We start from the raw sequence: 27,959 nt of genomic DNA, 5'->3' as shown, positions 1-27,959 counted from the left end.
CAGCCCTCACTGCATCCTGTCGGGCTGCAGCTGCTGAGGCTGGTACTGCACGAAGGCAGTGCCCGCGGGGGCCGCGGCCGAGAGGGCCTGGGGCACGGCAGCCGGGTAGCCGTAGCTCACAAAGCTGGCAGCTGTGGCGGGCGAGGCGGCATACGGGTACTGGTCGTAGGTGGCCGGTGGGTACTGGGCGTAGGCCGGGCTGGCCGGTGTGTACTCAATGTAGGGCGAGGACAGTGACGGGACTGGGGCCGCCGGGATCACCACGCTGGGCTGGACGATGGCTTGTGGGTAGATGTAGTGGGGGGTCAGCCTGTGGGGCCAAGCAGAGAGGGTCAGGGTCAGGGTCGGGCGACAGAGCGGGGAAACACAGCTGGTTCAGGTGGAGTGGAGGTGCCGGAAGAGCCGGGTGATGCCGTGTCCCCCCTCTGGCATCTCTACTTCCTCATCTGTAAAATGGGTGCAATTACAACAATAATGGTGCTCCTACCGCAGGGCCTTTGCACTGGCCATGCCCACAACCTGCACAGCACTTTCCCCAGCGACCCACAGGGCTCCCACCTCCCTTCTTCAAGTCTGCACTCAACTATCTCCTTGGTGAACCCCTCCAGGCAGCCTCCCCCATCCCACCCTACACCCCAAACACCACCCATCCGCCACAGGAGCAACACGACATGATTTGGGGGCAGGGGTGGGGAGTTTAAAAATGATGAACAGGGCTTCCCTGGTGGCGCAGTGGTTGAGAGTCCGCCTGCCGATGCAGGGGACACGGGTTCGTGCCCCGGTCCGGGAACACCCCACATGCCGCGGAGCGGCTGGGCCCGTGAGCCATGGCTGCGGAGCCTGCGCGTCCGGAGCCTGTGCTCTGCAACGGGAGAGGCCGCAACAGTGAGAGGCCCGCGTACCGCAAAAAGAAAAAAAAAAAAAAAAAAAAAAAAGATGAACAATGTCAGCATCAAATCCAGCGCAAGCCCTTCTGAGCACAGGTCCCTGTGTGATCACCCAGGTCACATGTCCATGAAGCCAGTCCTGTCCCCCCACTTCCCTGGGTTCATCTTGCCAGCATCTGCCACCCCCCCCCCCAGCGACACCCTGCACAATTTACTTGTTTACCACATCTGTCTGCCCTGACTACGTCAGCCACCCATGAACTGACAACACAGACCCTGGCCCAGGCAGGGGCTCACTTGCTGAGTGAATAGTACAAGTGTGACCGCAATGACGGTGCTGCGAGCACAGACGACGGCCAGAGCCTCAGGGACAAGGCCCGCAGGTCGGTGGCCACGCCTCACATGCAGTAACTCACACGCTGAAACTTCCCCCAGGTCGGCCTTCAGGTAACCGTCTCATTTTACAACAGAAAAACTGGTCTTGGAGGTGCCTCGCCCAAGGCCCCCCAGGGCATCAGCCTGGGAGCTGAGAGCTGCACCCCGCACTCGTCCCTCCCTGCAGGCTGCCCACCGCGGGCTCCGTGCGTGCAGCCCTCCACCATAGGGGCGACCCCACACGCCGCAGACGGAGAAACCGAGGCTCGGGAAGGCAGTACCAGCAGGTGCCCGCTCTGGCAGCCAGCGCCGGGCCCCACGGCAGCGGTGGGCACACAGCGGCCTCGGCGGGGCCGACACCGTGGCCTCCAGCATCGGCCCCTCCTCCTCCTCTCAGGCCCGCACAAGTCACACAGGACGGGGCTGACGTGGTTACACACCTGGGGGCCGCCCCAGCTTCCCTCCACGCCTGTGAGACAGGCCCCGGACCCCTGACCTGCCCCCCTTCCATTCCGAAGAGAAGCTGCTTTGAAAGAAAGAGGGAAACGTTCCCTCCCAGCGCTCCCGCAGGCCTGGCCGGGGCAGAAACTGGGGCAGCTCCGGGAGAGCAAGTGGACAGGAAGCCGGGCCCTGGAGGCTGGGCTCCCTGCCCCCGCCAGGCCCCTCAGCATCCAGCAGCCCTCCCTCCCGAACAAGCACAGGGGCTCAGTGGGGCCCGGCGGCACCGCTGGGAACAGCGAAAAAGCAGAGAAACCCGAGTGTCGTCCACGGGGACGGAGCAGCGTCCAGTGTCCGCAGACCGCCCCACACGGCAGCAGGACGAGGTCCACGCTCAGCCCCAAGCCACTCCCCTCCACGCTGCCGGGAGAGAAAGCCAAGCCACAGAACAGAGAGACTGTTTATGCAAAACTGTGATATTTATACTGAATGGTGATAATGCTCGTGCTAAAACAAATCCGATGTGTATTTTTATATCCGCGCTAAGGGTGGGTGAGGTGCCATTGTACGAAACTGCCATTTTCATGGGTCCAAGAGTTGACCGAGGGCAACTTTATGTGGGGCAATGTTTTGAACGCAAAGAAAAGGCCTGGAAGGAGGCTCTGTAAGGGTTGCATGTGGGTCTGAGCATCTCTAAAAGGCAAATGGATTCACAGGCACAAAGGGGAATAAGAAGCACTCCTCGCAACAGCCGAAAAGCAAAAGCAAGCGTCCATCCAAGCATCCATCCAAGCATCCGTCCAAGCTTCCATCCAAGCACCCGTCCAAGCATCTGTCCAAGCATCCGTCCAAGCATCCATCCACTGATGAATGGATTTCCAGCTTGCAGTGGATCCACGCCAAGGAGTATTATTGCACCATAAAAAAGAATAACGCGCTGACACACGCCACTGTGTGGATGAACCTTGAGGACACGATGCTGAGTCAAAGAGGCCAGACACAAAAGGCCACGGACTGAATGATTCCGTTCACGTGAAATCTCCACAACAGCAAACCCAGAAAGAAAGTGGTTACACTGCAGGGGCTTCGGAAAGCAGGGGAGGGAGTGAGTGCTATGGGTCTCCTTCCGGGCGCCGAGAAAGTTCTGAATCAGACAGTGGTGATGGCCGCACGACTCTGTGAATGTATTTCATGCCCTAGAACAGCAGATTTGAGATTACGTGTACCTTACCACAATGAACGCACAAATGTAAGGGGCAAATCCTGAGCGAGGGGTGAATGACCCAGCGAGGAAAGAGCTGGGGTGGCGATGGGCACCACGGCCCCATGGATCCAGCAGCAAACCCCTGGGGGCGAGAGCCTGGGCACACCTGGCCTGTCCCGGAGGGGCCCCAGCTCCCCCCGGCCAGGGAGTTCCTACACCGGGCCCCCTCCTTGCCCTCCTGGGTGGCAGCACCCCTGTGGTCGCCAAGGCCACACACCGCTGCTTGTCTGGAAGCCAGGCAGCTTTGGCCAGGAGCCCTGTGCCACGGCCCAGGCCGTGGCGCCCACTCTCCCTCTCCGCCCTATTAGGAGTTTCTACTGCCCACCACCTCCTGCCTCCCTGGTGGGAACAAGAGCCCTGAACAGAGCGGGGGCCTGGGTTCGAATCCCGCCTTGGCCTCCCAAGCTGCAACCAGCCTTCTCACGTGTCTGCGGGCATGCTCTGGGCAAGGATGCAGCGGTGAGCAGACGACCCGGCCCCTGGCCTCTCAGTGCTTGGATTCCAGAGGCACACAGACACACCAACCCGCGAACCAGAGTTGGGAGTGGTCGGGAGAGGCTTCTCGGAGGAGGGGGCGGCTGCTCAGAGCCTGAGCTCCTGGCCCATCTCCCCCACTGGACCTCACATGAGCAGGTGGTGCCTCGCCCGGGGCCTGGCCACGGGAGGGGCTGGCCACGCAGTGCTCACAAACAGCCGGCGGGCACAGACCTCTCCGAGAAAGACAAGGGGCCCCAGCCACCCAGATGCCTCTCTGAAAAGGAGCCAGTGGAGACACGATGGAGCGTGTCTTGGTGCGATGCCCACTGTGCCGTCCTGGGCATCATCGATGCCCCCACCACGTGAGCCCCACGCGGCTCCCGGAACCCTAGAACATTCCTTAGTGGGAAGCTATGGAAGCTTTGAGCCCAGAACTTCTCCCAACACGGGCAGGTGTACCACTGCCTCAGACGGCATTTGCTAAAAATGTGGATCCTCGCAGACTGCCAAGTCAGATGGGGTCCGGGAATCTGCATCTGGCAGGCCGCCGGGAATTCGGATACACACTGGCACTGCAGAACCACTACCTGGACCAGGCACACACCGTCCCCACGGCAGAAGCACCCGGGGCTCTGAAATGACAGGTTTCTGGCCACACCTGCCTCAAGGCTGCCGGCCAAGGCAGCTGTCACGTTTACCAGGTTTCTGACACGTCAGGACTAAGCTCTGCTCTGGCCACCACAGAGCTGCCCTGCTGGGGGACGCTCAGACACGGTGTGGGCGAATAAGCTTCAGCGTGAGAGGAAAGGGGACTCCCTTGTTTCCTGGCCTGCGGGGACACGGCGTGTCTGTTATCTGTTCACCTGTTTCCCTCAAGCACCCTGTCCCCGCTCCCCACTCTGTTCGTGAAAAGCTCAAGATGACTTATGAAGCATTTCACAGCCATAAAATAGGTGCTGCTGTTACCCTATTTCCCAGAGAGGGAAACCAAGGCTCAGAGAGGCCGAGGGACTAGCAGTCACACAGCCAGAGAGACAACGGCCGGTGTGGGTTCTGCCACTGGGTTAAGCACTGCTGAGTCAAGGGGAGAGGAAGCTGCGAAGCTCCCCCCGCCCCGCCCTGAGGAAGGGGACCGGGGCCCTCAGCTCTGCACTCAAGTTACAGAGCTTCTGTGAGTCTCAGTTTTCCCATCTGTAAAACGGGTCTGGCACAGGCTGATGTCAGGGCCTGAGAACCGAGACCCTCCACCAGAACAGCATTTCTCAGCCACAGCGGCTCTGCCCCCAGGGGACACTCAGCTGTGTCTGGGACATTCCTGATTGTCACACTGGGGGCTGGGGGTGTGCCGGTGGCAGTCAGCGGGTGGAGGCTGGGGACGCTACCAACACCCCACAGCGCACAGGATGGCCACCCCCCCACACCGACCACGAAGAATCCTCCAGCATCACGGCAAGGTCGAGACGCTGCTGTAAACTGCAAAAAAAAGGCAAATACCCTTGCCACGACCACTGACACCCATGCAGAGGGCTGGGAAGAGGCCAGGCAGGGACCAAGGGACTGAGCTGGTGCACACACACACACCCCCACCACGGGAACCCACTGGACTCTTCGGTGAGAAGGAAACCCCAGCCAAACCACCGGCTGGCCCCGTCCGAGCACAGCCCCTGCGCCCCCTTCCCAGGCCCGCACACCACACCGGGGGAGGTCCCACGCGCCTGGCACCGGGGAACAGGGTGCGCGTCCAGGGGGCTCCTCAGCGCCCCATCTGCTCCCCAGAAAGGTCAGGGTGCCGCCGGCCTCCGCGTGCTTGCTCCGCAGGTTTCTGAAAAGGGCACAGGCCTGGCACGCTCTGTCCTCAGGGACTCCCCTGCCCACGTCCACCCCACCCCACCCCCGGTCCCCCAGCTCCCCCCGTTCCCCCCGGTCCCCCAGCAACAAGCCCGCATCCACCCAGACCTGGCAGGCCTGCTGCGCCGCCCCCTGCCCTGCGGCCAGGGGTCGTCTTACAAACAGTCCGGGAGACCAGGCCACTCGGGCACGTCCCCACAGGGGCCTCCCCTTCGCCCAGAGCCAAACCCTGGCTGCTCCCCGCCCCCAGGGCCTCCCTCAGCCTCCTCCCCAGCTTACCTCCAGCCCACTGTCCCCACTCCGGCCACCCAGAGCTCCCTGCTGTCCCCCAGACTGCACATGCTTCTCCGAGGACACAGCCTTTGCACCTGCTGCTCCCGCTGCTGGCAGGCTCCTTCCCACAGCTCAAACCTCACCTCCTCAGAGGCCTTCCCCGACCACGCCCCCCCCCAACCCCGCCGGCCTTCCTTCCTTCCTACAACCCCAGACCACCCTGTCACCCACCTTCTGTGCCGCTGTCTTCCCCACGAGAACGCAAGCCCCACGAGGGCGGGAACCTGGCCTGGACTGCTGGGTCCCAAGCGCCTAGCCAGCCCCTGCCGAATGCCAAGGGCCCTGCGGGCACCCGGTGGCAAAGGGGCCCCTCCGGGGCTGCTGCCACTTCCTGGGCCGGGAGTCACGGCCCTGGGCAGGCAGAGGAAGTAGCCCAGCCGGTACAGCCGGGGACCCTGAGGAAGCAGAACCCGCAGCCTCAGTTCAAGTCTGGCTCTTCACCGGCCAGCCTTGGCCTCGACCCGGGGGCTGGGACTGCCCCCTCTCCACACCCCAGAGACCCCCTCCTCAAGCCTGAGGGAGGGCAAGATCAGCCCCCACCCAGCCAGGACGGACCAAAGGCCCTCCCTGCCCAGCCCCATGGAGGGCAGCCCAGGGCCCTGGAGGGAAAAACAAACCAGCTAGCAGGACGGTCAGGTTTGGGGTCAGAACCTAGAAGTCAGTTGACCTGATGCCCAGGGCCTGGGCAAAGCAAACCCCCAGATTGGGAAGAGGGCTGCAGCCGGCCAGGTTCAAAAGGCCAGACCATCCTGCGGGGGCACACGCTCAGGCCGAGCACCCCCTGCTGAAAGGGTGATGGCCGAGATCTCTGCCCAGACCCACGCACCCAGGGCGAGCGGCACACAGCCAGGAGACAGCCAGCTGCCTCGGCCGACGGAGACCAGGGCGGCGGGCGAGAACCGAGCCTGGGTCCTGGCCGTGCCTGTCCAAGTCCGTCGGCCCTCTCTGGCCGCGTTTCCCCACGTGTAAACTGAGGACTCTGTAAACTACAGAGTCCGACAGAGCCTCCCCTGGAGCCCTGAAGGCAGAGGTCTTGGGGTCTGAGCAGGAGCGTCCAGGGACGCCAGGGCAGGTGAGGGGACCGAGGCAGCCGGCGCCTGGGAGACAGACGGGCACGCCGCCCACACACTCAGAGCAAAACCCTCAGCGAAAAGGATCCGCTGCAGCCCCAAGCACTCATTTTGTGAATGCACAGCTACCCCAAAACATAAAAATAAAAAAGGCAAATGAGCCCATTTCACTTTCTCTGCTCTCTGGAGGTTTGGCCTGATCAGTCAGAGAAGCTGGCAGCCGCTGGGGCACAACTCAGGATCCTCAGGCCAGGGAGGGGCCTCGCAGGGCTCTCCGGAGGGGTGACACGCAGGCTCCCTGGGGCCGTCAGACCACAAAGCAGGTAAAACGCGTCTCCCGCGGGGCAGTGCAGACCCTGGCCCGGCATCTCCACCGGAACCTGTCCAAACCCAGACGCCCGCTCTTCCCCCAAACGGCAGCCTCCCCTCACTGCCAAGGCCAAGTGACCCACCATTAGCTCAGGCCCAAAGTTCTGGAATCTTCTCGGACTTTCTTTCACACGTTCTTTAAATGTGCTCAGAATCCCACAGCTCCTGACTCCCAGGCAGCCACCACGGCCTCGCGTGTGGACTGGATCACTGCGAGGTCCCCTAGTGGCGCCCCAATCCCGGCCTCGGTGGTTCAGGCCTACCCAGCAGCTGAAGAGACTCTGTAAGACGCAAGTGACCCGGCCCTCATGTGCTCAGGGCCCACAGCGCCCCCGCCCAGCACTCAGGCAACTCCAAATGCTCCCCGGGGCCACCGAGGCCCGCCGTGAGCTGAGGCCACCCTGCTGGGCCTCCGACCCCGCCCATCTCCCACCACGCACACCGGCCTCCCCTGCCCAGCTGCCCCTCTCCCCCCAGAGCGCCTGTCGCCACCCGAGCCACCACCGCTCTGCCAAAGGAAGCTCTGTAATCACGAGCAGGGCCAGGGCTCCCTCCGTCTCCACGAAGTCCCCAACCTGCCACAAACTGGCTGGATGACAGCACAGCTTCCTCCTTTCAGCCACGTGGGAGGGGTCAGGAGAATGATCCAGATGCACCCCGCCCCCCGTCAGCACGCTGCAGGGCACGCATCACGTCCACATGGCAGACGGGGAAACCGAGGCTCAGGGACAAAAACTCGTCGCGAGAACAAAGGGTCACACGGACAAGTGGCAGGGCTTCCAGGCTCCTTACACAGCCTCCTCCCGCTGCAGTGAGAAGGGGCGGCCCGGCCCACTTGGGAGCCCCCCACCCGGGTCCCTGCTCGGGGACACACCCGTGAGGCCGAGTGAGACGCCCACCACGTCAGCCTGCGTGTGGTCAGGCCGCTCCCTTCGGCCGGAGGCTTCCTGACGAGGCCTCAGTACGGGGGCCCCTCCCGCCAGGGCCACTGGGGCCGGCGAAGAGCTCATCCTTGGACGGGAGCCCGAGAACCGCCCCTGAGGCCAGTGTCTGTTACAGCAGACGGGGACAAACAACAGGTGTGCGCGGGCCGCCCGCCAGGGAGGGCCACGCGCCGGCCCACTCCTCGCTCCAGCGAGGGCCAAACAGGAAGCGACGGGCTGGGGAGGGGCACGGCCACCCCAGACACCCTGAAAGTAAAAACAAGCCACGTGATGCCCCACGGGAGGGCACCAGCTTCCTCTCTGCCCCCTACCCTCCGGCTGTGACCTCACTTCCTGCCACACCTCCAAGGTGCGGGCCCCCTGTTCAAGGCGCTGCGACTCCCCCCGGCTTTATTTACTTCGTATCATGAAATCACGAGAGACTCTCCGGAAAGCGCAAACACAGTAGAGAGAGGCCCCACGGGCCCTCCCGTGGTGTCCCCAGAGGTGACGTCTCATAACCCAACATGCTACCAAACCCAGGAGGCGCACACCGGCGCATCGCTCTGAGCTCGGCTCCGGGCCTTGCTCGGATTCCACCAGTTCGGGGGTGTCCTCGGGTGTAAGTCCATGATTCTGCATCGCACACACAACCACCCACCCACCGTTACAATCTCGACACAGGCCTGTCCCAGCCCACGAGGCCCTCTGCCGCCGGCCAGCTGCCCTGTTCAGCTGTCCCCGTCACCGCCTCGGCCCTCACGTGCCCACGCGGATGTCTAATGGCCCGGCTTCCCCGCCAGAAAGCGAGATGGAGAACCAACCACATCTTTTTTATTCAAAGTATCCAGCAGGTGCTCAACAAATACCGGATGAATGAAGGATTCTGGGAACAGCTCTTGGCCTTCTGCCCAGCCCACTGTGCTCCGTGACATCTTCCTGTCACTCTCTGGCCCCTCTCCCGCCCTGGGGACCCAGACACTCTGCTCAGACCCCCTGGGCAGGCACACACCCACGGCCTGGTCACAGCAAGGTCAGCGGGTCTCCATCTGGGCACCGGGGCCCTTCACAAAGAGGGTGTAGGGGCCCTGAAACTGTAGGCCGAACGGCGTGTGTACGTGCCAGGGAGAGGGTCCCATCCCCACTCGGCCCTGGGAGGTGGCACCGACACAGTCCCCACCCCGCAGACGGGGAGATGAGCCCGGAGAGAAGGGGCTGGGCCTGGCCTCGAGCCCGGGGCCTCGCTCCAGCACGAGGCCTGCCTGACACCCAACAGCCCCGAAACCCTGTCCTGCCATCTGGGACCTAGGGACTGGCCCCAACCCGGCACTGAGGGGGGCGGCTCGCGGTGGACGGCTGTGGAGCCCACAGCAAGGCACCCTTAAGAAGCTGGGGTGGGGAGCTGAGCCCAGAGAAGCAGCTGGCCCTTCAAAAATAACCCAAGGAGAGGCTCCCAGTGCAGCCAGGCCTGGGACAAACCTCAGCTCCTACAAGCCTCAGGCTCAGGCCTGGACAGACAGCCCTGACACTGGGAGGCCCCTTCCAAGCCAGACCCAACACTCTGCCTGGACCTGTGCCTGCAGTCTGCTGACTGTCCCACGCCATCAGCAAAGGGCTGGTCGGCTGGGTGGTCTATGGCCGCAGTCGCCCCCCGGGATCAAGCCACCTGCCACCTGCCAAAGAAGCCTTCTCCAAACCCTAACCCTAACTCTAACCCTCGGCCCCATGTAGTTAACATGACGGAAGTGTCCCGGTCACGTTAGGTCCTGAAAGATCCCGTTCTTGAAGAAAAGAAAAACTGCGGGCAGGGAATCCAAGCAAAAAGCAGAGAGTGTAAAAGTTCTTTGGCAAATCTTTCCATGCTGACATTTACGACCCAGCCAGATGAGGATTCCGCAGTGGCCTTGCCCAAAAGCGAGCTGTGGAATCTTTAGAGCTGTCCCAGGCACACGATCGGGGCCGGGAAGTCGGGGAAAGTTCCGCCGGGCAGGAGAGGGTTAACGGGTTTGCAAACTCTGGGCTGCCCGGGCCTTGCTGCCAACCCAGAGCCGACACCACTGACCGCTGAGTCAGGCCCGGCCGGGCCCAGGCCCGTTGTTTGCAAAATCAAAAGGGACGCTGACGGCCCAACTCTCCAGCCAGGCGGGCGGGCGCTGGGAGGAGACAGCTGACCCCAAAAGCCGGGCCCGGCAGCCCTCCTGCCCCCTGGGGTCTCAGCAAGGCCTGGTGGGAGGCGGCACAGCTCTGAAAGGCTGCAGTCCACCAGCTGCTGGAAATGCAGAGCTGGACTCTCCCTCTGATCCTTGTCCCTGTTTGGGTCTCCACCCCCTTGGTAACCAACAAATAGGGCCAGAGGCTTCTTCATTGTCACAGGTGTTAAATGGCCAGCCAGCAGATTCACTTACAAAACACTGTCGCCTGCAGTCGGGAGCACATGGCAGTAAAATCGGTGACCGACGCCTGACCACCCTCCCATGGGTGGTGCTCTGAGGACCACCAGGGAAACCATCGGAGCACCCTTCCCACCCGCCCGCCCCACAGAGCAGCGGTTGAGAGCGCGGGTTCCAGAGCCAGCCCGCGTGGGTTCAAATCCGGTCACTTCAGCCGCCCTGGACAGGTTGTTAACCTTTTTAACCTTTCTTTGCCACAGTTTCCCCACCTAAGAAGCACGAGTAATATCGGTCCCAACCTTAGAGAGCTGCCGTGAGGGCAGGAGAGAATGCAGACAGGTTGGAGCCCCTGGTCCCACGTGCCAGCACTGCCTCAGGTGGTTATTATTCCCATTTTCCAGATGAGGAAAGTAGAGACTCAGGAAGAGAACATCTCTTGCCAAGATGGACCAACTGGTAAGTGACAAAGTCAGGATCTGAACCCAGGTCTGCAGGCTCCAGAGGCCAAGTGCTGATGGTCACCAAGTCCCAGAGGCAGCTGTGACAGATCAGAAGGGAGCCCAGGCTCGAGCGGGAAGCTATGGTCGCATTTCAAGCAGGAAAGAGCAGCATGTGCTCGAGGCTCACGCCCGGATCTCCGTGCCAGCCCCTGGCCCAGCCCCTGCCCTGGGGAACAGAGCCAGGGCTGTGGAAAGTGAGGAACACCCTCCTCGTATGGCCTGAACCCAAACAGGAAGAACCTGGGTGACAGCAGGAAGACGGGGGTGTCCCCAAACACCTTCCAAGATGGCTGCAGACACAGGTGAAGCAGATCCCAGGGCGAGAAGGAAACCAGAACCCCCTGCTCCCTGCCGCCCTCCAGGCTTCCTCTCAGGAGGACAGACCGGGACCTGGGCTCACACACTTCCTCCAGTTCACGTGGGGGCCACTGTGCCGCCACAGAGGCTGCCTGTCAGGGTAAGCAGCCCCGAATCATGGTTGACCTGCCCAGTCCACCCAAGCCCAACTCCCAACCTGCTCCAGTGCCTGGTTCACGCTGCCCCAGTGAGCCAGGTGGCCCCTTAAACCGAGCTTCTGGGGCAGGTACACACACGCTCACACACACACACACACACACACACACACACGTACACACTTGCAACTTTCAGCACAAAACGCAGGACCTGGGATTCAGTCTCTGATAGCTTAAGAAGTTCTAACATTCTAAAAGGTGCTGCCTGTTCTGTAAGTGCCCCCCCAGAACAAACCCCCATCCCCATCAGCACGCTCCCTGCACTGGGGCACACAGCCGACGTCAATCACAGGGCTGGGAAGTCAGCCGGCACGGCAGGCTCCTTTGTGCCCCTAGTTTCTGTCCTTTCCCAAGCAGCTGCTAGACCTTATTAGATGTTAAAAAAAAAAAAAAGACGACGACGAAGGCCCTTTTCGGATGGAGACTGGGACACACTGCTCTAAAGCACATCAGACAAAAAGCCCACAGGCCGGGCCCACTCGGGCGGGGATATCTGGCCCTGATCCCGGCTCACCTGTTGCAGCTTCGCAAACACTGGACCAGTTGGCAGTGACCTGCTGCCGCCATCTGTCGGGCACTGGAGCAGGTCAGAGGGGCGCCCTCAAAGAGCCTGGCCCGGTTCCTAGTCGGCAAACCTTTCCAGCATACTTACCTAACCTGCATGGGGTCTATGCCAGGCCTCCACCCACAGAACTCAGAGGTGCTGTCACCATCCCACAGCACAGGAGAGGAACCTGAGGCACACTGGTGGCTGCGTGAGCGGAGGTCACGCACCCAGCAAGGGGAAACCGGGATCTGAACCCAGGCCACAGGCTCCAGAGCCCATGCTCCCCACCCCTCTGTGATGTGGCCTTTTCCGGAGCGCAGAGAAATGCAACCTGCCTTCTCCCAGCTTGTCTCCCTCCCACTCCCAAAACACAATCACGCTTCTGAAAGGCTGGAGCAGAGGTCGGTTCTCAGACACAGAAAGGTGGCTGCAAACAGCGCAACTGACCACCGTGGGGTCGGCGGTCCCAGGGTAAGAAGCTCCCTCAGACCGATGGGCGCCTGCACTAGAAGACCCAGGAAGCTCGCAGCCCCCTGGCCTGGCTTCCAAGGCCTGTTTACCGCCCCCCATCCCAGCCAGCCCTGTCCACTCACCCGTAAGTCCGCTGGATCAAGGTGGGGTGCAGCTGCTGCATGCCGATGGCAAAGCCTAAAACGAGGGACCAGTTAGGGGCCCGGCCTGACACAGGAAAGAACCTCACAACCATCCCCCTCTAACCCGAAGCGTTCATCAGCTTCCTTTCCCCTCCCAGGCCACCTCCTGGGAGGTGAACCCCAGGAGGTGAACATGAACCCCCAGGTGAACATGAACCCCAAAACTCCCAGCCGAAGGAGGCCAAGGGGCCCGAGAGGCAGCAGCCTCGGGGAGTCTGTCCTCCCAAGCTCCAGCCCCAGGGACCAACTTCCTCCCTCCGGTGAGGACAGCTGACAACTGGGTGACGCGCCCTCCTCCCTGTCCCACCGGCACACACAGCTAGAGGAGGGGGTTCAGCTTCCAAGCTGGGAGACGACTGCTCCGTGATGGCTCTCTGGGAGCACATGACAGCCGACTGCCACCCCTGGTGTGTGTGTGTGGGGGGGGGCGGGCGGGTGCCTTTTCCACCCGACAGATACCAACGCTGAATATAGAAACCAGAAGTGCCAGGGAAGGAAAACAGGGCTCTCACCCGTCTGGAGGCTCCGCGGCTTGGCACCCAGATAGGCCAGGTTCACGTTGGCCTTGCGGCCGTCAATGTTGGGGTTCGGGTCTTTGCAAGCCCTCTCAGCTGCCGCCCGGTCAGCCATGGTCACCTGGAGGAGCACAGACGCATCAGGGGCTTCCCTTGCCGGCGGGGGGAGCAGAGAGAGGGCTCTAGAGCCCTGGCACGGGGCCCTCGTTTCCCCCCCGCCCCGGGTGCCCATTAACCAAGGCGCCCAGCCCAGTCCCCTTTGACCCCAGCCTGGGGCCCTCCCAAAGCTGCCCCTGGGCCCCGGCTCCTCCCCCCCCCCCCCCCCCCCGAGTTCAAGTGCTAGGAAACGCTGCCCTCAAGGACGGAAACAACCACCAGGGAAGACACGGCCACCCCGAAGGGAGGCAGGGGTCCCGGCCAGTGGGAACCACAAACCTCCTCATGGGGGTGGTTTGGGGACCCCCTAGTTAGAAAGGGAGTAAAAGAGGTGTCTTCAGGCCGATTTTTACTTAGGTTGTGTGGGGTGTCTGCGGGGGCTGCTGGACACTAAAATGGGGGTTGCTTCAGCGCTCCTGAGCGCCCGGGGCTGAAGCCCGGCTCCTCGCCCGCTTGTTGCTCCAGGAAGTGCCGAGAAGCTCTCCACAAACTTCGCAGTCCTAATTGAACGCAGCGGCTCTCCCTTTAAACCGGGCGTGGGGAGGGGGCAGGGAGACCGGGCCTGGGGGGCGGGGGCAGGGCCGGCTGGAGCCCGAGAGGGGGCAGCAGGTGCCGAGCCGGCGGGAGGCGCCCGGGGCTGGCGTGCGCCCGCCGGCTGACTCAGCGGCCCGGCCGCGATAAGTGCGGGGCGGGGAGCGCCCGGCCGCGGGGCTACTTACGAAGCCGTAGCCGCGGGACTTGCCCGTCTGGCGGTCGGTGATGACCACTGCCTCCTCGATGTCCCCGAAGCCCTCGAAGTACTTCCTGAGCGAGGCGTCGGTGGTGTGGTAGGGCAGGCCGCCCACGAATATCTTGGTGAACGTGGTGTCCTTCTGCGAGCCGTGCATGGCGCCGAGGGCGGCCGGGGGCCGCGGGAAGCCCGCGCTCGGGGCGCACGGCGCGGGCTGCAGCAGCATGGGGGGCGCCCCGCCGCCTACGGACCCGGGCCGCGTGGGGCTGCGCTCATTGGGGGCGGCGGGGAGCGAGCGGGGCAGCAGGGGCGCCGGCCCAGCCGCCGGGCCCGTCCACTCGCGGGTCGCTCCCGCTCTACGCGCAGCACCGCGCAGCGTCGCGTTCCTGCCGGCGCTGCGGGAACTCCGCGCCCCGTCGCCCACCCTGGCTTTGTAGTCGGCCCCGCCCCCGGCCCGCCTAGTCCCCGCCCCGAGCATCCGGCCCCGCCCTCTCATCCCCGCCCGGGCGCGCGGGGGCCGCCGGGAAGCGTAGTCCGGCCCCGCCACGCCACGCCCCACGTGCCCCGGTGAAGCCCAGGGGCAGGGCGCGCAAGAGGGTAGGGGGCGCATCCGGGTGTTTCGGGGGGACCAATACGTGCTCACTGGGTTCCTGGCCCCTGCTCTCGAGGAGCGCACCGTCTAGCGAATCAGATGTAAACGATTCAGACCATGTTTAGTGAGTCTGAATCGTTTCCCCAGTGCAGCTTACGGTACAGGAACTTATATTAAAGGTGAAACAGCCTTTGTTTTTATATGTAAATGTAATTCGTTCGACGAATATTTATCAGGGCGTGGGGGATGCAGAAATGCACGCAACACACTCTACCCCACAGAGCTTCTATGAACAAGACAAACAAGTAAATATACAATGTACTATCCATTAAGAAATAAATCAGGGTGCTGCCATCCAGGAGTGTCCAGAGTGGTCCCGGAGGCCCCTGTGAGAAGGTGACTGGCAGGGGCAGTAGTTCTGGCCTCCTCAAAAGTCCATCCCTGTGCCAAGGATCCCTCCATCTCTATGGGCCATCCTTGGGGGAAAGCAAGCAGAGGGTGGCCCTGTTCCCTCTGTTCCCTTCTCCAGCCCTAGAAACAGGCCCACCCCTGGGTCTCTGTAGCAGGACCCGCTACAGAATTGTCAGGGCACCTTGTCCAAAGTTCTTAGGAATTTCATGTCTGACAAGAGCACTGAACCCGAGGCCCTGGCACCAGCACCCCCCCACCAGTGGGTCACATGGCCGTGCAGAGCCAGGCCCTGAGGATCTCAAACCCTCCACATGTCCAGGCACCAGGATTGTGATGTCCTGTGCAGTCGGGACTCTGCTGTGGACGAAAAATGTCACCTGCCATGTCAGTAAACATACGATGTTGCGGCCATCAGCCACTGCAGCCACCCCCAACTGTGTACCCTGAGGGGATTCAGGGTGGAAAAAAACAGGATACTGGCCCTAGATGGTTAAAGGTGCACATCAAAGGAATGATTTCAATGAACCCAGAATCTTGCATCTTCGCATACACAGAAAAGCACTAAATTCATTAACTTGAGATGTCTGGTTTTTCTTTAATTAACAGTGATCTTTTGATGTTCCCACATTTCGGTTTTTGTTGCAAAAACTCCTCTATATCCTGGCTCCTCCCTGACCTCTTTGGAGCAGTCCCTGAGAGCTGCTTCAAGGGTTCGAGTCCTCAGAAAGTCCGCCAAATAAAACATAATTCTTAACTTTTAGGTTGTGCTTTTTTTTTTAAGTTACCACTGCTCTGAGTGGGGTCGCTCCTGGTGACCCCAGCTCCTGGCGGACTGAGGGGTACAGGGAGGCAGGTGAAGCGTTCACTAGTCTTTCAGGTGTCTATCAGGCACCTTCTCTGTCAGGCTGCGTTTGATTCCAGGCCCAGACCGGCTGTGCCTCAAGGCCCTGGACTCCCTGACCCCCGCACGCCACCCGGCAACCATTGGTCTGGCCCTTCCTTCCCCCCCCAAACCCCCGCCCCAGCCCCCTCACGCTGGGAATGGAACCCCGAGTCCTCCGGGGACACACTTCTCAGTCTCCACTCATTTCTCCCCGGTCTTGTCGCTCCCTGTTTCCTCCAACTCCCCAGGCCCACTCCTGCCTCGGGGCTGGGCCTCATCGCTCGCCCTTTATTCTGATCTTCTCTTCCTTCAGTGTACTCAGCTCCCCAAGCCCTGGTTACCTATTCACGGGTTTAAGGTCTCTCTCCCCTGCGAGGTGGGCCCTTGGATGGTTTGCTCAAGCTGTGTGGCCGGGCAAGCAGAGGGCCCCCGGGGAATGTTTGTTGAGTGAATGCACGATGGAAGGAAGAAGCCGAGGAGAGCTCTCGACCAGACAAGGGACACTCAGCGCGCCCTTGGAAAACTTTGCGAAAGTGTGACCTCCACTTGTTGGGCCAGGGGAGGCGGCCACCGTGCGGCCGCTCGATCTTGGGCACACTGGGTCCCATCACCGGGCCTCAGTTTCCCCTTCCGTGACAGACAGGGCCTCTAGGGGCGGGGGCAGGCGGAGCGCGGGCGGCGAGGCTCCATGCCTACAAGTCCCAGAGCCACCCGGACCGGCCCCGCCCCGCCCACCCGCGCCCCTCCCGGCGGAGCGGCCGCGCGGGGAGGGGGCCGGGGGGAGTGCGGCTGCGCGCCGGCCGGCGAGCGTTTGCGGAGCACGTGCTGGTGCTGCGTGGTCCGAAGGGTCTGGACCCGGGCGGCTGGCGCCCGGGACGGGGACACGGGGTCAGAAAAGGGAGACGCGCAGGAACCGGGCAGGGCGTTCTCCGCCCCGGGATGGGCAGGCGCGTTGCGTGCATCTCGCGCTCCCGCCCGGCCCGGAAGAGGGCAGGGGGCGTCAGTGTCTTAAAAGGCGGATGCGCCCGCTATGGTTCTTTCACGTGTTCATTCTCCGGCCCTTAAGTTTCTGCGTCACTAATCTCTCCACCCGTCGGATGGCCCCACGTGCCCACGTGTCACCAACTTCTGCCTGAGAATCAGCTATTCACCCAACACAACCTTATTAATGATCCATTAGGTGCCAGGCCAGGGTTCTAGACCCCGGGAAGACTGCAAGTAGGAAACTAATGACGTACCCCACCCCCAAAACACACACACACACACACACACACACACACGCACGCACGCACGCACGCACACACACGAGCTTACATTCTAGGAGGAATAGAGAGAAAATGAGTGAATGAATATTATATTTACATTTAAATTTTTCCAGGCGGGTCCTGAGATGGGAGCAAAGAAAAGTGACAGGTGTTCTTTAGAGTCAGGTAAGGCCTCTGGGAATTGGTGAGAGCAAGTGGTGAGAGCCAGAGCCATTGGCGCACAGGGAACAGCACAGGTAACAGAATGCAAAAGCTTAGAGGCAGGAGATCCAGCCACCATCACTAACGGAATAACTTCTGAGTGCCGGGCACTTTTATTAGTGGCTAATCCTCCCACACCACTAATAATAATAAAGGTCAGTTGTTTTAGTGCCTGTTTTGAGCCCAGCCCTGAACTGGGTGACATATATATTAGGTGATTTAACCTCAAAACACCTTTTTTTCTCAGGTAGCTACTATTAGCCCAGTTTTAAGAGGGAGGGAACTGAAGCTCAGAGTGACTTCCCCAAGGCCACGCAGAGCAGTAAATGGCCAATCCATGATCCCATTTTGCCCTCCCACAGCCTTTAGAGAAGGCCTTGTCTCCTTGCTTTGAGGGCTGGGCAGGTGAGACCTCAGAGAGGTCGAGTGAAGTGAGAACCAAGTAGAAATATGTTTGGCTTCCAGCCTTCTGCTCAAAGAAACAATGGTAGCTGGTACCAGCCCCTTATTGTTATTTCTGCTCTGAACATGGTTGGGATGCTCGGAGCTGTGGCAGCTGACTTACGACCTTGAGGCAAAGTGCAAGAGACTCACTGACACCAGTCCTGATACCACTAAACCCAGGGGACATTTGGCAAATGTCTGGAGACATTTTTGGTGGTCACAACTTGAGGGAAGAACGCTACTGGCATCTAGAATGTGGGGGCCAGGGAAGCTGCTAAATATTCTATACTGCACAGGACAGCACCCACAACAAAGAATTATCCAGCCCAAAACGTCAGCCGTGCTGAAACTGACAAAACTTGGGCTAAACCAAGGCCAACAGCCAGGCTCCTTGTTGGGTAAGAAGAATAGATCCCAACATGTTTAAGCCACTGTAGTTGGGTTTTCCATGATGACAACCGAAAGCGTTCCCAAATGAAGCAGATGCAGTTTCATAATTTCTACTGAAGGGGCCAGCATGGCTGGACAGGGGTCATTTGTCCTGCTTCCTTTGGTGTCCATCACATGGGGGGTTGGGAGGTCAGCCCAGAGGTAGATCTTGGTCCCAGTGCTTTGGGCCTTTGGGCCAATGCTCCTCTCTCTGAAGTTCCAAGCCCTTCATTACAAGGGGACAAAGCAGGACACGGGCGGGACACTGGTCAGCCCCCGGGTGGGTGGGCTCACTGCATGCACCTTGCACTCGGGCCCAGCCAGGAAGGGGACAGGGGGAGCATCGGTGTCTCAAGAAGAGGACAGCCAGGTTTGAATCATTGACTCATTCATCCTGTCCCCTTAGGTCTCTGCATCATCAGCAGAAGGGAAGGGGGGTTGGGAAGCCAAATGGAAAGACACAGGAGTGACGATTTAGGCCAGGCTGCTCGGGGTGAGGGTCTGTCTGCTGCTGCCCAGCACACAGGCTGCCTCTCCTCCCCTGAGGACACTTTCCCAGGCTCACAGCTCTGAATGTGGCAAGTGGATAAAGCCCCGTCCCCCTGCCCACTGCCTACCCTCGCCTGACACAGCTCACTCAGGAGATGGCTGAGTATGAAGTCCCCCCTTACAGGCTTTGTCACTGTCTCCACGAGGGGAGCCTGGACTCAGGACCCTGCTCTGAGACTGTGCCTGGATGTGGGCATTCGCTATGGGTTGGATTGTGTCCCCCAAGAATATATTCAAGTCTCTGGTACCCGCGAATGTGACCTTGCTTGGAAATAGGATTTTTGTACTATCATCCATTTAAGATGAGGTCATATTGGAGCAGTATGGGGCCTAATCCAATGACTTTTGTCCTTATAAGAAGGCCATGTGAAGACACAGTCACACAAGGAGGAGGCCATGTGACAACAGAGGCAGAGGTTGGAGGGATGCGCCTTCAAGCCGAGGAACGTCTTGATGGCTGGCAACCCCGGAAGCCAGCACCGAAAGGCATACAGGGGACAGTCTTCCCTCTTAGGGCCTTCGCGGGGAGCACGGCCCTGCCGACACCTTGACTTTGGCCTTCTGGCCTCCAGAGCTGTGAGCGAGTAAATTTCTGTTGTCTTAAGTCTTCCAGTTCATGGTCAGATGCTGCAGCAGCCCCAGAAGACTAGCACGGCCAGAGGGGAGAGGAAGCCAGAGCCCTGAGCGGGTGGAATCACGGCTGTCAAACTCATGGTTTGGAACAGGCTTCAGAGCCACGTGACGGTCCTGGGACTCCCCGGGGTCATTCCAGGACTGGGAAGCACCCCGTACCTCTCTGGGCTTCAGCTGCTCAGCTTGGGAAAGTGGGGGTCCAACTAAGGATCCTTTCACTTAAAACATCCCCAGTTTATGTCCGGTCCCATCCTTCCCTCCCAACCCCCGCTGGGAATGGAACCCGCGCCCACCTTCCCTGCCCCCCCTCCTGGCCGTCTCCTGAGTCTGGACCCTTTCACTCAGCGAGTAGCCAGGCTGAGACCCCACCGTCCATCCCCACCTGCATCTCAGAGGCAGCATCTGGCTGCAGCCCCAGGAACGACGCAGATCCTCAGTTCCCAGCCTGTCCTGGAAGGCAGCTGGCCTGGTGTTTGGATCTGCTGTCGCTGATCTGGATGCTCCCAGGGCCTGGGACTCGGACTCCATCCAGGCCTCTCGTCCAGCATCCCTCAAAAGCTCATGTCCCTACCCGACCCTGCTTTATACATCTGTTTGTTTCTGTGTGGACCGCCTCCCCACGAGAGGCCAGCTCCAGGAGGACGGGCTGCTGGCTGCTTTGTTCACTGCCGTGTACCCAGGGCCTCGCAAATGGAAAGCGCTCAGTAAAGATGTGCTGAGTGAAGGAACAAACGCGTGAATGAACGCATTCCAGAAGACTGAGACTGGGAACGTGGAGGGATCCCCAAAGCCTGTTTATCGTAATAGAGATGCAGGCGACGCAGTGTTCCTGTGGAGTCAAGCCTGGGCAGCCCCCTCTGCATCCCAGACCTGGGCTGCAGCTGGGGCCGTGCAGGTTACCTGCACCCACCTCCACCCAAAACGGCGGAGGCCCGAGGAGCCTTGAAATAAAACAACCGACACGGCGAACCAAAAGAGGAAGCGCGAGAGACTTTTGCGCGCCAGCCGGGCATGGATTGGGCTCTGCTGTTTCAGCTTCTGAGAGTAACCTGACCCCTGGGCTCCCCTCTGATCATCACCGTCAGGTAGTGAAGTCCCTCCCCCTTCTCTCCGGGCAGAGGGCAGGCCACACTTGTGTCCTGCACGCATAGATGCTTGCTAGCCAACACCTCTCTGGGCCTCAGTTTTCTCAGCTGTAAAATGGGCATAACGACAGTGACTTCCTCCTAGGGCTTCGGTGAGGCTGAAGTGAGTTCATACACAGAGTGCTGAGCTCGTCCTCATACTGAATGGGAGCTTGGTAAATGCGAACTCCTGCAGTTTTGGTTTTTTCACCAGGCACGCATCAGTTTCCAGGGACCCTGGCAGCCCTCCCACGTGTGCTGCTTTGGTGGCTCCCCAGTGCCCTGGGGCAGAGTCCCAGATCCCTTTGTTCAAGATGCCTTCCCTGCTCTCCAAACCAGAGCCAAAGGGCCCAGCCTCCTCAAGTCATATCCCCTCCCAGGGGCCCACAGCTCTGTGTAGGCCATGGAGCCCTGGGCAGTCTGCTGAGACTGAAGGAGCCTCCTCAGGTGGATGGTCTTAGACACTTAATAAAATGCCTAGGAAAACAATCATACTAAAACACAGCTATTAAAATAGTTAAAAGCAAGCATGTGCTCCTTTACTAGTGCATTAAGCGATAAGATCCAACTAGTGAGTCTGTAGTTTTGAAGGCCTGATGAGCAAGATGGCTGTGTCAGGGTATCAGAGACACGGTGCGCTACAGCCTCCGTGGTTGGGCCACAGCTGCTGCTGGCAGTGGGGCCCCAGCCAAGTTCGTGGCTCCTTTGTGCCTCAGTCTGACTCTGGTTGCTGAAGATGAACACTTCCCCCTTCCATTTCACGGACCCCGAACTCTACATATGGGATCTATGGGTCCCAGGTAAGGACCCCTTTGCATTAGCTCTCGTTGTTGCTGTCACAGAGTGCCCACACTTTATGGCTTAAAGCAGCAGACATCTATTCTCTTACAGTTCTGGAGGTCAGAGCCCAGAACGGGTCTCACGGGGCTTAAGTCAAGGTGTAGGCAGGGGTGGTCCTTCTGGCGGCTCCAGGAGGGAATCCGTTTGCTGGCCTTTTCCGGCTTCTAGAAGCCACCTGCACCCCTAGCTCGTGGCCTCCTCCTCCACATTCAGAGTCGTGTCTCTCCCACAGCATCTCTCTGACACTCTCTCCCTTCTACCCGCTTCTTCCACTTTAAAGACCCTTTCAACTCCACTGGGCCACTGGATAATCCAGCATCATTTCCCCATCTCAAGGCCCAGGGCCTTGGTCACATCTGCAAAGTCCCTCTTACCATGTGAGGTGGCATGGAAAGCAGGGGACGCCTTGGGGACTGATGATGGTGTGTCAGTGCACACCTTGGGACACCACCTCCGTCAACCTTAGAAGAGCGGCCGCTGCTGGTGTGAAAATGTGGACTAAACACAGACAGTCCCAGCCCACCCGGAAGGCTACGTGTGTCTTAGTTTTGGGTGCTCTCCAGGCCAGCAGGTGTGCTGGGAAGCCTGTCCTGCCAGCAGAAGCCCCCTTCCCCAGGATGGTGTGTGGCTAATCCCCAGGCTGAGAGTGGTCCTCGAGAACCAATGCCGGGATGAGGGCCAGCCTGTCCCTGCAGTGGGAGGGAGGGCGCCTCCCTGCTGGCAGGGTTCTTTCCCAGTGAGCGCTGGTGGGCGACCCTGCCCCGGCAGATGCAGCCTGGCAGGTGACTCAAACCACCTGCTCTGGGAGCCCAGGAGTGTGTGTGAAGGTTCCTGTAGGTGCAACATGAACATGGGCTCTATTCCAAGGGGGACGCCTTGTCACACAGCTGAAATTCACATGGCTACCTGGGAACACTTAGCTCAGGGTGCTGTGCCAAAGCACCACCAAAATTTATTTCCTCACAGTTCCGGAGGCCAGAAGTCCAAGTTCAAGGTGTGGGCAGGGTTGGCTTTTGCGAGGCCTCTCTCTCTGCAAGACGGCTTGCAGATGGCCGTCTTCTCCCTGTGTCATCACATGGTCTTGCCTCTGTGGTGTCTGCATCCTAATCTCTTCTTTTAAGGACACCAGTCATATTGGATTCAGGCCCATTCTAGTGACCCCATTTAATCACCTCTTTAAAGACCCTTTCTCCAAATCCAGTCACATTCTGAGGTACTGGGGAGTTAGGACTTCAAGATACAATGGGGGGGCACAACTCAGCCCATGACAAATACCTTTTTAGCATCTGCAGGTGACTGAGTTGTTACCCAGATCACGCTCGGGGCCTTCCGCACCGGTCAAGGGCCCTCACTGCGGAGTCCCACCCATGAGGCCAAGGAACAGGTTCATGGCACATGAAGTCCGAGAGCTGAAGAGCCTTGGGGGCGTCCCTGGGCCCTGGCACCAGGAGACGTGCAGTGATCTGAGAACAGCGGGTACTTCCCACTCTCAGAAAAGCATCGGCCTCCACTGCACTTCTGTTTTAAGAGCCAACCCAGGAGTCAGAAAGATCCGTGAGGGAGCGGAAATGATGGCAGATGTGGTGGCCGAGGAGGCGCCCAGGGTCAGGAGGAACCGGGGTCCGGATCCACTGCAAGCAGCGAGTCCTGGCCGGAAGCCCGGGTCACAGGGAGCATCGGCCAGCCCCTCCCAGTCCCCAGGCAGCCTTGTGAAATCTGGCGAGTGACCAACGCCCATAAACCCACCTGGAGCAGTGCTGACACTGTACCCAGGGGCTCCCGGCCACATCTAAATTCAAGACTCAAAAGCAGAGGGAGAGACCTTCACTGCTGACCAGTGACAGGGAAGAGAAACTGACCCAGCACTGCCAGTGGCCATGATGACCCAAAGGGCGGTGCTGATTTGGATCCATGGGATGCTGGGGACTGACAATTTCTTCTTAGTACTGTGTCCAGTTCCTCTCCCCATCACTGCCTCTGCCCCACACCTGGGGGGAAAAAAACCAAAAACATGCACACCAGTTGCTTTTTAGGGGCTGACTTATTATTTCAGCAAGTGTGTAATCGGTTTTTCTTATTTGCTTTGGAAATGGCCCTCACCTTAAAGAATATTTCTCAACGTACATCAATGCAAAATTCACAATAGACTTACATACAAAAGGCTACAACATTACTCGATCTGCTTCCATTTGCCTTTTGGTGACATAACACCTGTTGTGATTAAAAACTCTCGAAACTGCAGCCGCATGGTTTTGCCACCTTCTCCCACCTTCTGCTGAACAAGATCTGTGAAACCCAGGTAACCTCACTTAGCAGGACATCCTGCAGAGCTATGAAACAGTGGCCAACTCTGGGGATCAACGCAGCACCTCTCAAGGAAATAGGACGCTTGTGCTGAAACTGCTTTCGTAAACACTGCAGCCTCGAAAGATTTCCCACCAGGCACTGTGGACGCAATGACTGGGGCTATACAGCTTGTTCAGGGGCCTACAAAAGTGTCTGGGGGTGGGAGGAGAGAGGGGGAAGGGGGAGAAAGAGAGGAAATTGGCTCCAAACTACAAAAACAACCGCCCAAAAGCAACACGTCATTGTGTCTACAAAGGTAATACTATCAAACGGTTTGGTGTGCCACACACTCGTCAGAAAACACGGATGAGAAATTTCCTGGTATTCAAGGTGATCATTAAGAAATCAGTGCCAAGTGTGAATTAAAGACTTGCCAAATAATTTCAGAAGTAACACATGAAAGAAAAATTTACAGAAAATTTGCAGCAAGAATGTGTATTTGAGGAGGGGTGTGGGTGTATGTTAACATATGATGTGATGAGTGGGGAAACCTACAAAGAGTCAGAGGGCCTGGGGCCCCAAATGTCCCAGGGAGATACACTGCAAGCAGTAGATTTGCATTTCTAGGAGCCACAGGTACAAAAGTATGATCAGGTGAAATTAAGTTTATCATCCAGAATATTATTTCAACGTATAATTGATATAAGAAGTTAATGAGATATTTACATGCTTTTTTGTTTTTGAAATCTTCTGTGCCAAATTTTACATTTACATCTCAATTCTGACTAGTCACGCAGAGGCCTAGAGCATCCAAAGTTACTAAAACTCACTGTAAAATGGGCTGTTTGCCTCCAATACCCATCTGGGATGGAGATTTTCCGAATCTTTCCTTCCCAAACCAGGGCAGGGATGCTAAAGGGTGAGCAGGTGCTCAGAGCCCCCTGTACCCCACACAGCAAGGCTTCAATGTCCCAGGAGGAAACCAATGGGGACATTAAATTTTAAGTAGAAAAGTCAGGAATCTGACCACTGAAAAATTGTCCCCTTCAGCATTTCCTAAGGAGGCCATCAATCTTCTAAAGATAAAAGTGTATTATTTTAAAGAATAGTCTTCTAGCAGGATAAATAATCTTTGATTCCACTTTCCAACTATTTGACAAGCTTACTAACAGTAGCAAACGGAGAGTAAACATGCCATCTCTTTTAATCAGCTAAGTCGGTGAAACTGAATACAGAAACTTGCCCCCAATACTGCCATTGGCGTCATTGGCGCCATCTGCTGGCCACACTGAAACACAGCCTCCCACTGCGACAATCCTCTTAGGGACGTTTTCGTTCCAGCAGACTCCGTGGGATAGGAAACTTCCCACCGACGCCATCCCCCCGAGGTTACAATAGCAGCAGCTGACATTGGAACATTTATTACGTGCAAGCCACAGAAGCCCTTGGCATGCATTAGCTCTTTAAATACTCACACCCACCTTTTGCGGTAGCTACTTTTAATGTCTCCTATTTTACAGATGAGGTCACTGAGGCTCAGAGAAGTTTTAATCACATGCTCAAGGTCACAGAGTTGGTAAGTGACAGAGCTGGGATGTGAAGACAGGCAATCCAACTCTGAGTGCATGTTCTTAACTATAACGTTGTACAGGCATTTCAAATATCACATTAGAATTGTTATAATTACCCCTCCCATTTTGGGGAGAATGCAAGGACATACTTATGACTGGTACTCATGCAATACTACTTGAGGTTATTACTGAACCTCAAGAACTCACCCTAAACCTTATAAAAAGTAACAGGGACAGGGCTTCCCTGGTGGCACAGTGGTTGAGTGTCCGCCTGCCGATGCAGGGGACATGGGTTCGTGCCCCGGTCCGGGAGGGTCCCACATGCCATGGAGCGGCTGGGCCCGTGAGCCATGGCCGAGCCTGTGTGTCCGGAGCCTGTGCTCCGCAACGGGAGAGGCCACAACAGTGAGAGGCCCGCGTACGGCAAAAAAAAAAAAAAAGTAACAGGGACAGAGAAAAATGCCCATCTCTGATATTATTAAAATATATCATACATACATGCATAGATTCATATATACACATGTAACGGTAGCACAACAATACTTACCATTACTGTATGCAACGTACTGGAATGGGTTCTGTCATCTTTTGTGGCTCCATTTTAAAAAATGCTACAACTACAGTCATTGTACCACCTATGAATGGGTCATGATTTAATTTGGAAAATGCTAGCTTAGATGTTCCTATATGCATTCAAGGTTCATTTCTTACAGAGCCCTTCCTTAAAAGGAAACTCAAGTTTTGAATAAAAAAAAGTATCCCTCCACTCTACCAAGTAGCCTAGAACACATGGAATAATGTCACCTTTGCGGAATTTTCCAGCGAGGTATGTTTACACCTTGAAGACGACTTTCAGGTGTACGTTTCAACTTCCATTGTATTATTTCCTGTCTCATTTTTCATTGCTTTCTTTTCACTGTATTATTTTTTATGGTTACTTTCTACAATACTTTGGGCAAGAGATATTAGTTTTCCATATCCTGAAATTTTTTCTCTAAATTTATGACAACAAATTTATTTTTGAAAGGTAACTATGCTTTCAAGAAGTGGATCGATTTAAAGAAAAATCAGTGAATACCAGTGGAAGCGGTGGCTCAGCCTGCCTGGGAAGCTGCACTGACACCCGCCGCCCAGCGCAGGGCCCCGCCTCCGAGGTGCTCCTCCCCTGCTGGAACCGCCATTTCTCTGGAAGGACAGCAATCCCTCACTGCAGGGAGTCGGGCACACACATTGTTCCACCCTACCCCACCCCTGCATCCTCCTGTCCAGGGCTGGTGACAGATGAAGCCGCCCGTAAAGCAGCCTTGGGCAGGGAGGGCTCGGAAGGCCCCCCTGCCTGAGCGGGACTCTCCCAGGCAGGCTCAGACGCGGGCCTGCAGACCTGCACTCTCACACGGAGAACCACAGCGCCCTGCCATTTCCAGGATCTGCCCCTCTGAACCCGGGGTCAGACCAAACGTAACAGGATCAGAGGGATGCCCCTCCCTGTACTCAGGTTTGGGAAAACCCATAAGGACACCTTGTCCAGCATCTTTTTTTTTTTTTTTTTTTGGCTGCACCATGAGGCATGCAGGATCTCAGTTCCCCGACCAGGGATCGAACCCACGCCCCCTGCAATGGAAGCGCGGAGTCTTAACCACTGGACCGCCATGGAGGTCCTGAGCAGCATCTTAATATGATCATGTCCACAGTTAACCAAGAAAGTTATGTTATAAATAAGGATGAGAAGAAGCCTAATAAAACCAAGTGGAAAACTGAATGGAAGCAAAATGTTAACTGTAGAATCTAGGTGGTAGAAATATGGTCACTATAAATCTCCAACTCCTCTGTATGTTTGAAAGTTTTCCTTAAAAATGTTGGGAAAAAAATAAGTGAAAACAAAACTTGTCTTCTCCATGAGGTTTACATATTCCACCTTCAGCAAAAGCAGGAACCCTATTTTTAACTGGGTGTAAATTTTTAATGGCAGAATGACTTGACACTTATTAAAGCACAGTCAAGATTACACTTGTATCTTTCCAAACTAGAAGATGCCACCAAATTTATGACTACCTATTGACCACCTACTGTATGCAGCATACAGTACTGGTGCCTACAGGGATGAGGATGTTGAAGATGGAGAGTTCCTCAGACTTCACATACCTTTTAGGAAACATGAGAACAAGTATCTTAAGAAGTTTAATGACTTCAACAAATATTTACAGGTTCATCATTAGAAAAAATACAGCAGACTTTTATGTTCTGGGTTCTAGGCCGACAGAGAACTGAGCCCGTCTCCCAGCAGGGAGCTTACTTTACTCCTGGTTTCCGGCAGCCCTAAGTCCAACCCCGGACTTAAGCAAATGTTTTAAATTTGCCAATCAGAAAAACTATCCCCTTGGTGATGTGACAAGGTCCAGTCTTGGAAAAGAACACTCTAAAAGGCTCATGACTTAAGATTCACTGTTTTGTGGTCATTTTCAACCATAGCCAGCCACTAGCTTGTAAAAAAAGAGTAACAAAACAGCGGCTAAACTAAAAGTGATCCATCTATTCTCCCCTCCAACGAACGTCAGCTACTGAAATAGCCTGAGCTTGGCTAGAGCTTGGCTCTCCTCACGGCAATCTTTCCTCCTCGCCGTATCTGCCGATACACACAGATCGCAGAGCTGCGGGGCTGATTCATAAAGGGAAGGAAAAAGTGAGCTGTAAACAGTTAACCTGAATATTAAGACTTTTCTAGTGCACTTGCCTTTCCTTCTCTC

At 57.7% G+C, this 27,959-nt stretch overlaps 1 protein-coding gene across 1 annotated transcript; it reads right to left on the bottom strand.

Annotated features, from left to right (window-relative positions):
* Positions 1 to 6: 6 nt before the first annotated feature.
* RBM38 (RNA binding motif protein 38) lies at positions 7 to 14,213 on the bottom strand (the record flags this gene model as incomplete). The annotated part of the gene is made up of 4 exons (XM_079719179.1): positions 7 to 310; positions 12,527 to 12,581; positions 13,099 to 13,222; positions 13,977 to 14,213. 4 exons carry the CDS (start codon positions 14,211 to 14,213, stop codon positions 7 to 9), a joined length of 720 nt encoding a protein of 239 aa, XP_079575305.1.
* Between the last annotated feature and the right edge of the window lie 13,746 nt (positions 14,214 to 27,959).

Source organism: Hyperoodon ampullatus (genome assembly GCF_949752795.1).
Source record: "Hyperoodon ampullatus genome assembly, chromosome: 14".
Taxonomy (NCBI): Eukaryota; Metazoa; Chordata; class Mammalia; order Artiodactyla; family Ziphiidae; genus Hyperoodon; species Hyperoodon ampullatus.
Note: the sequence above shows the minus strand (reverse complement) of the source record. Positions and strands in the feature narration are given on the sequence as shown.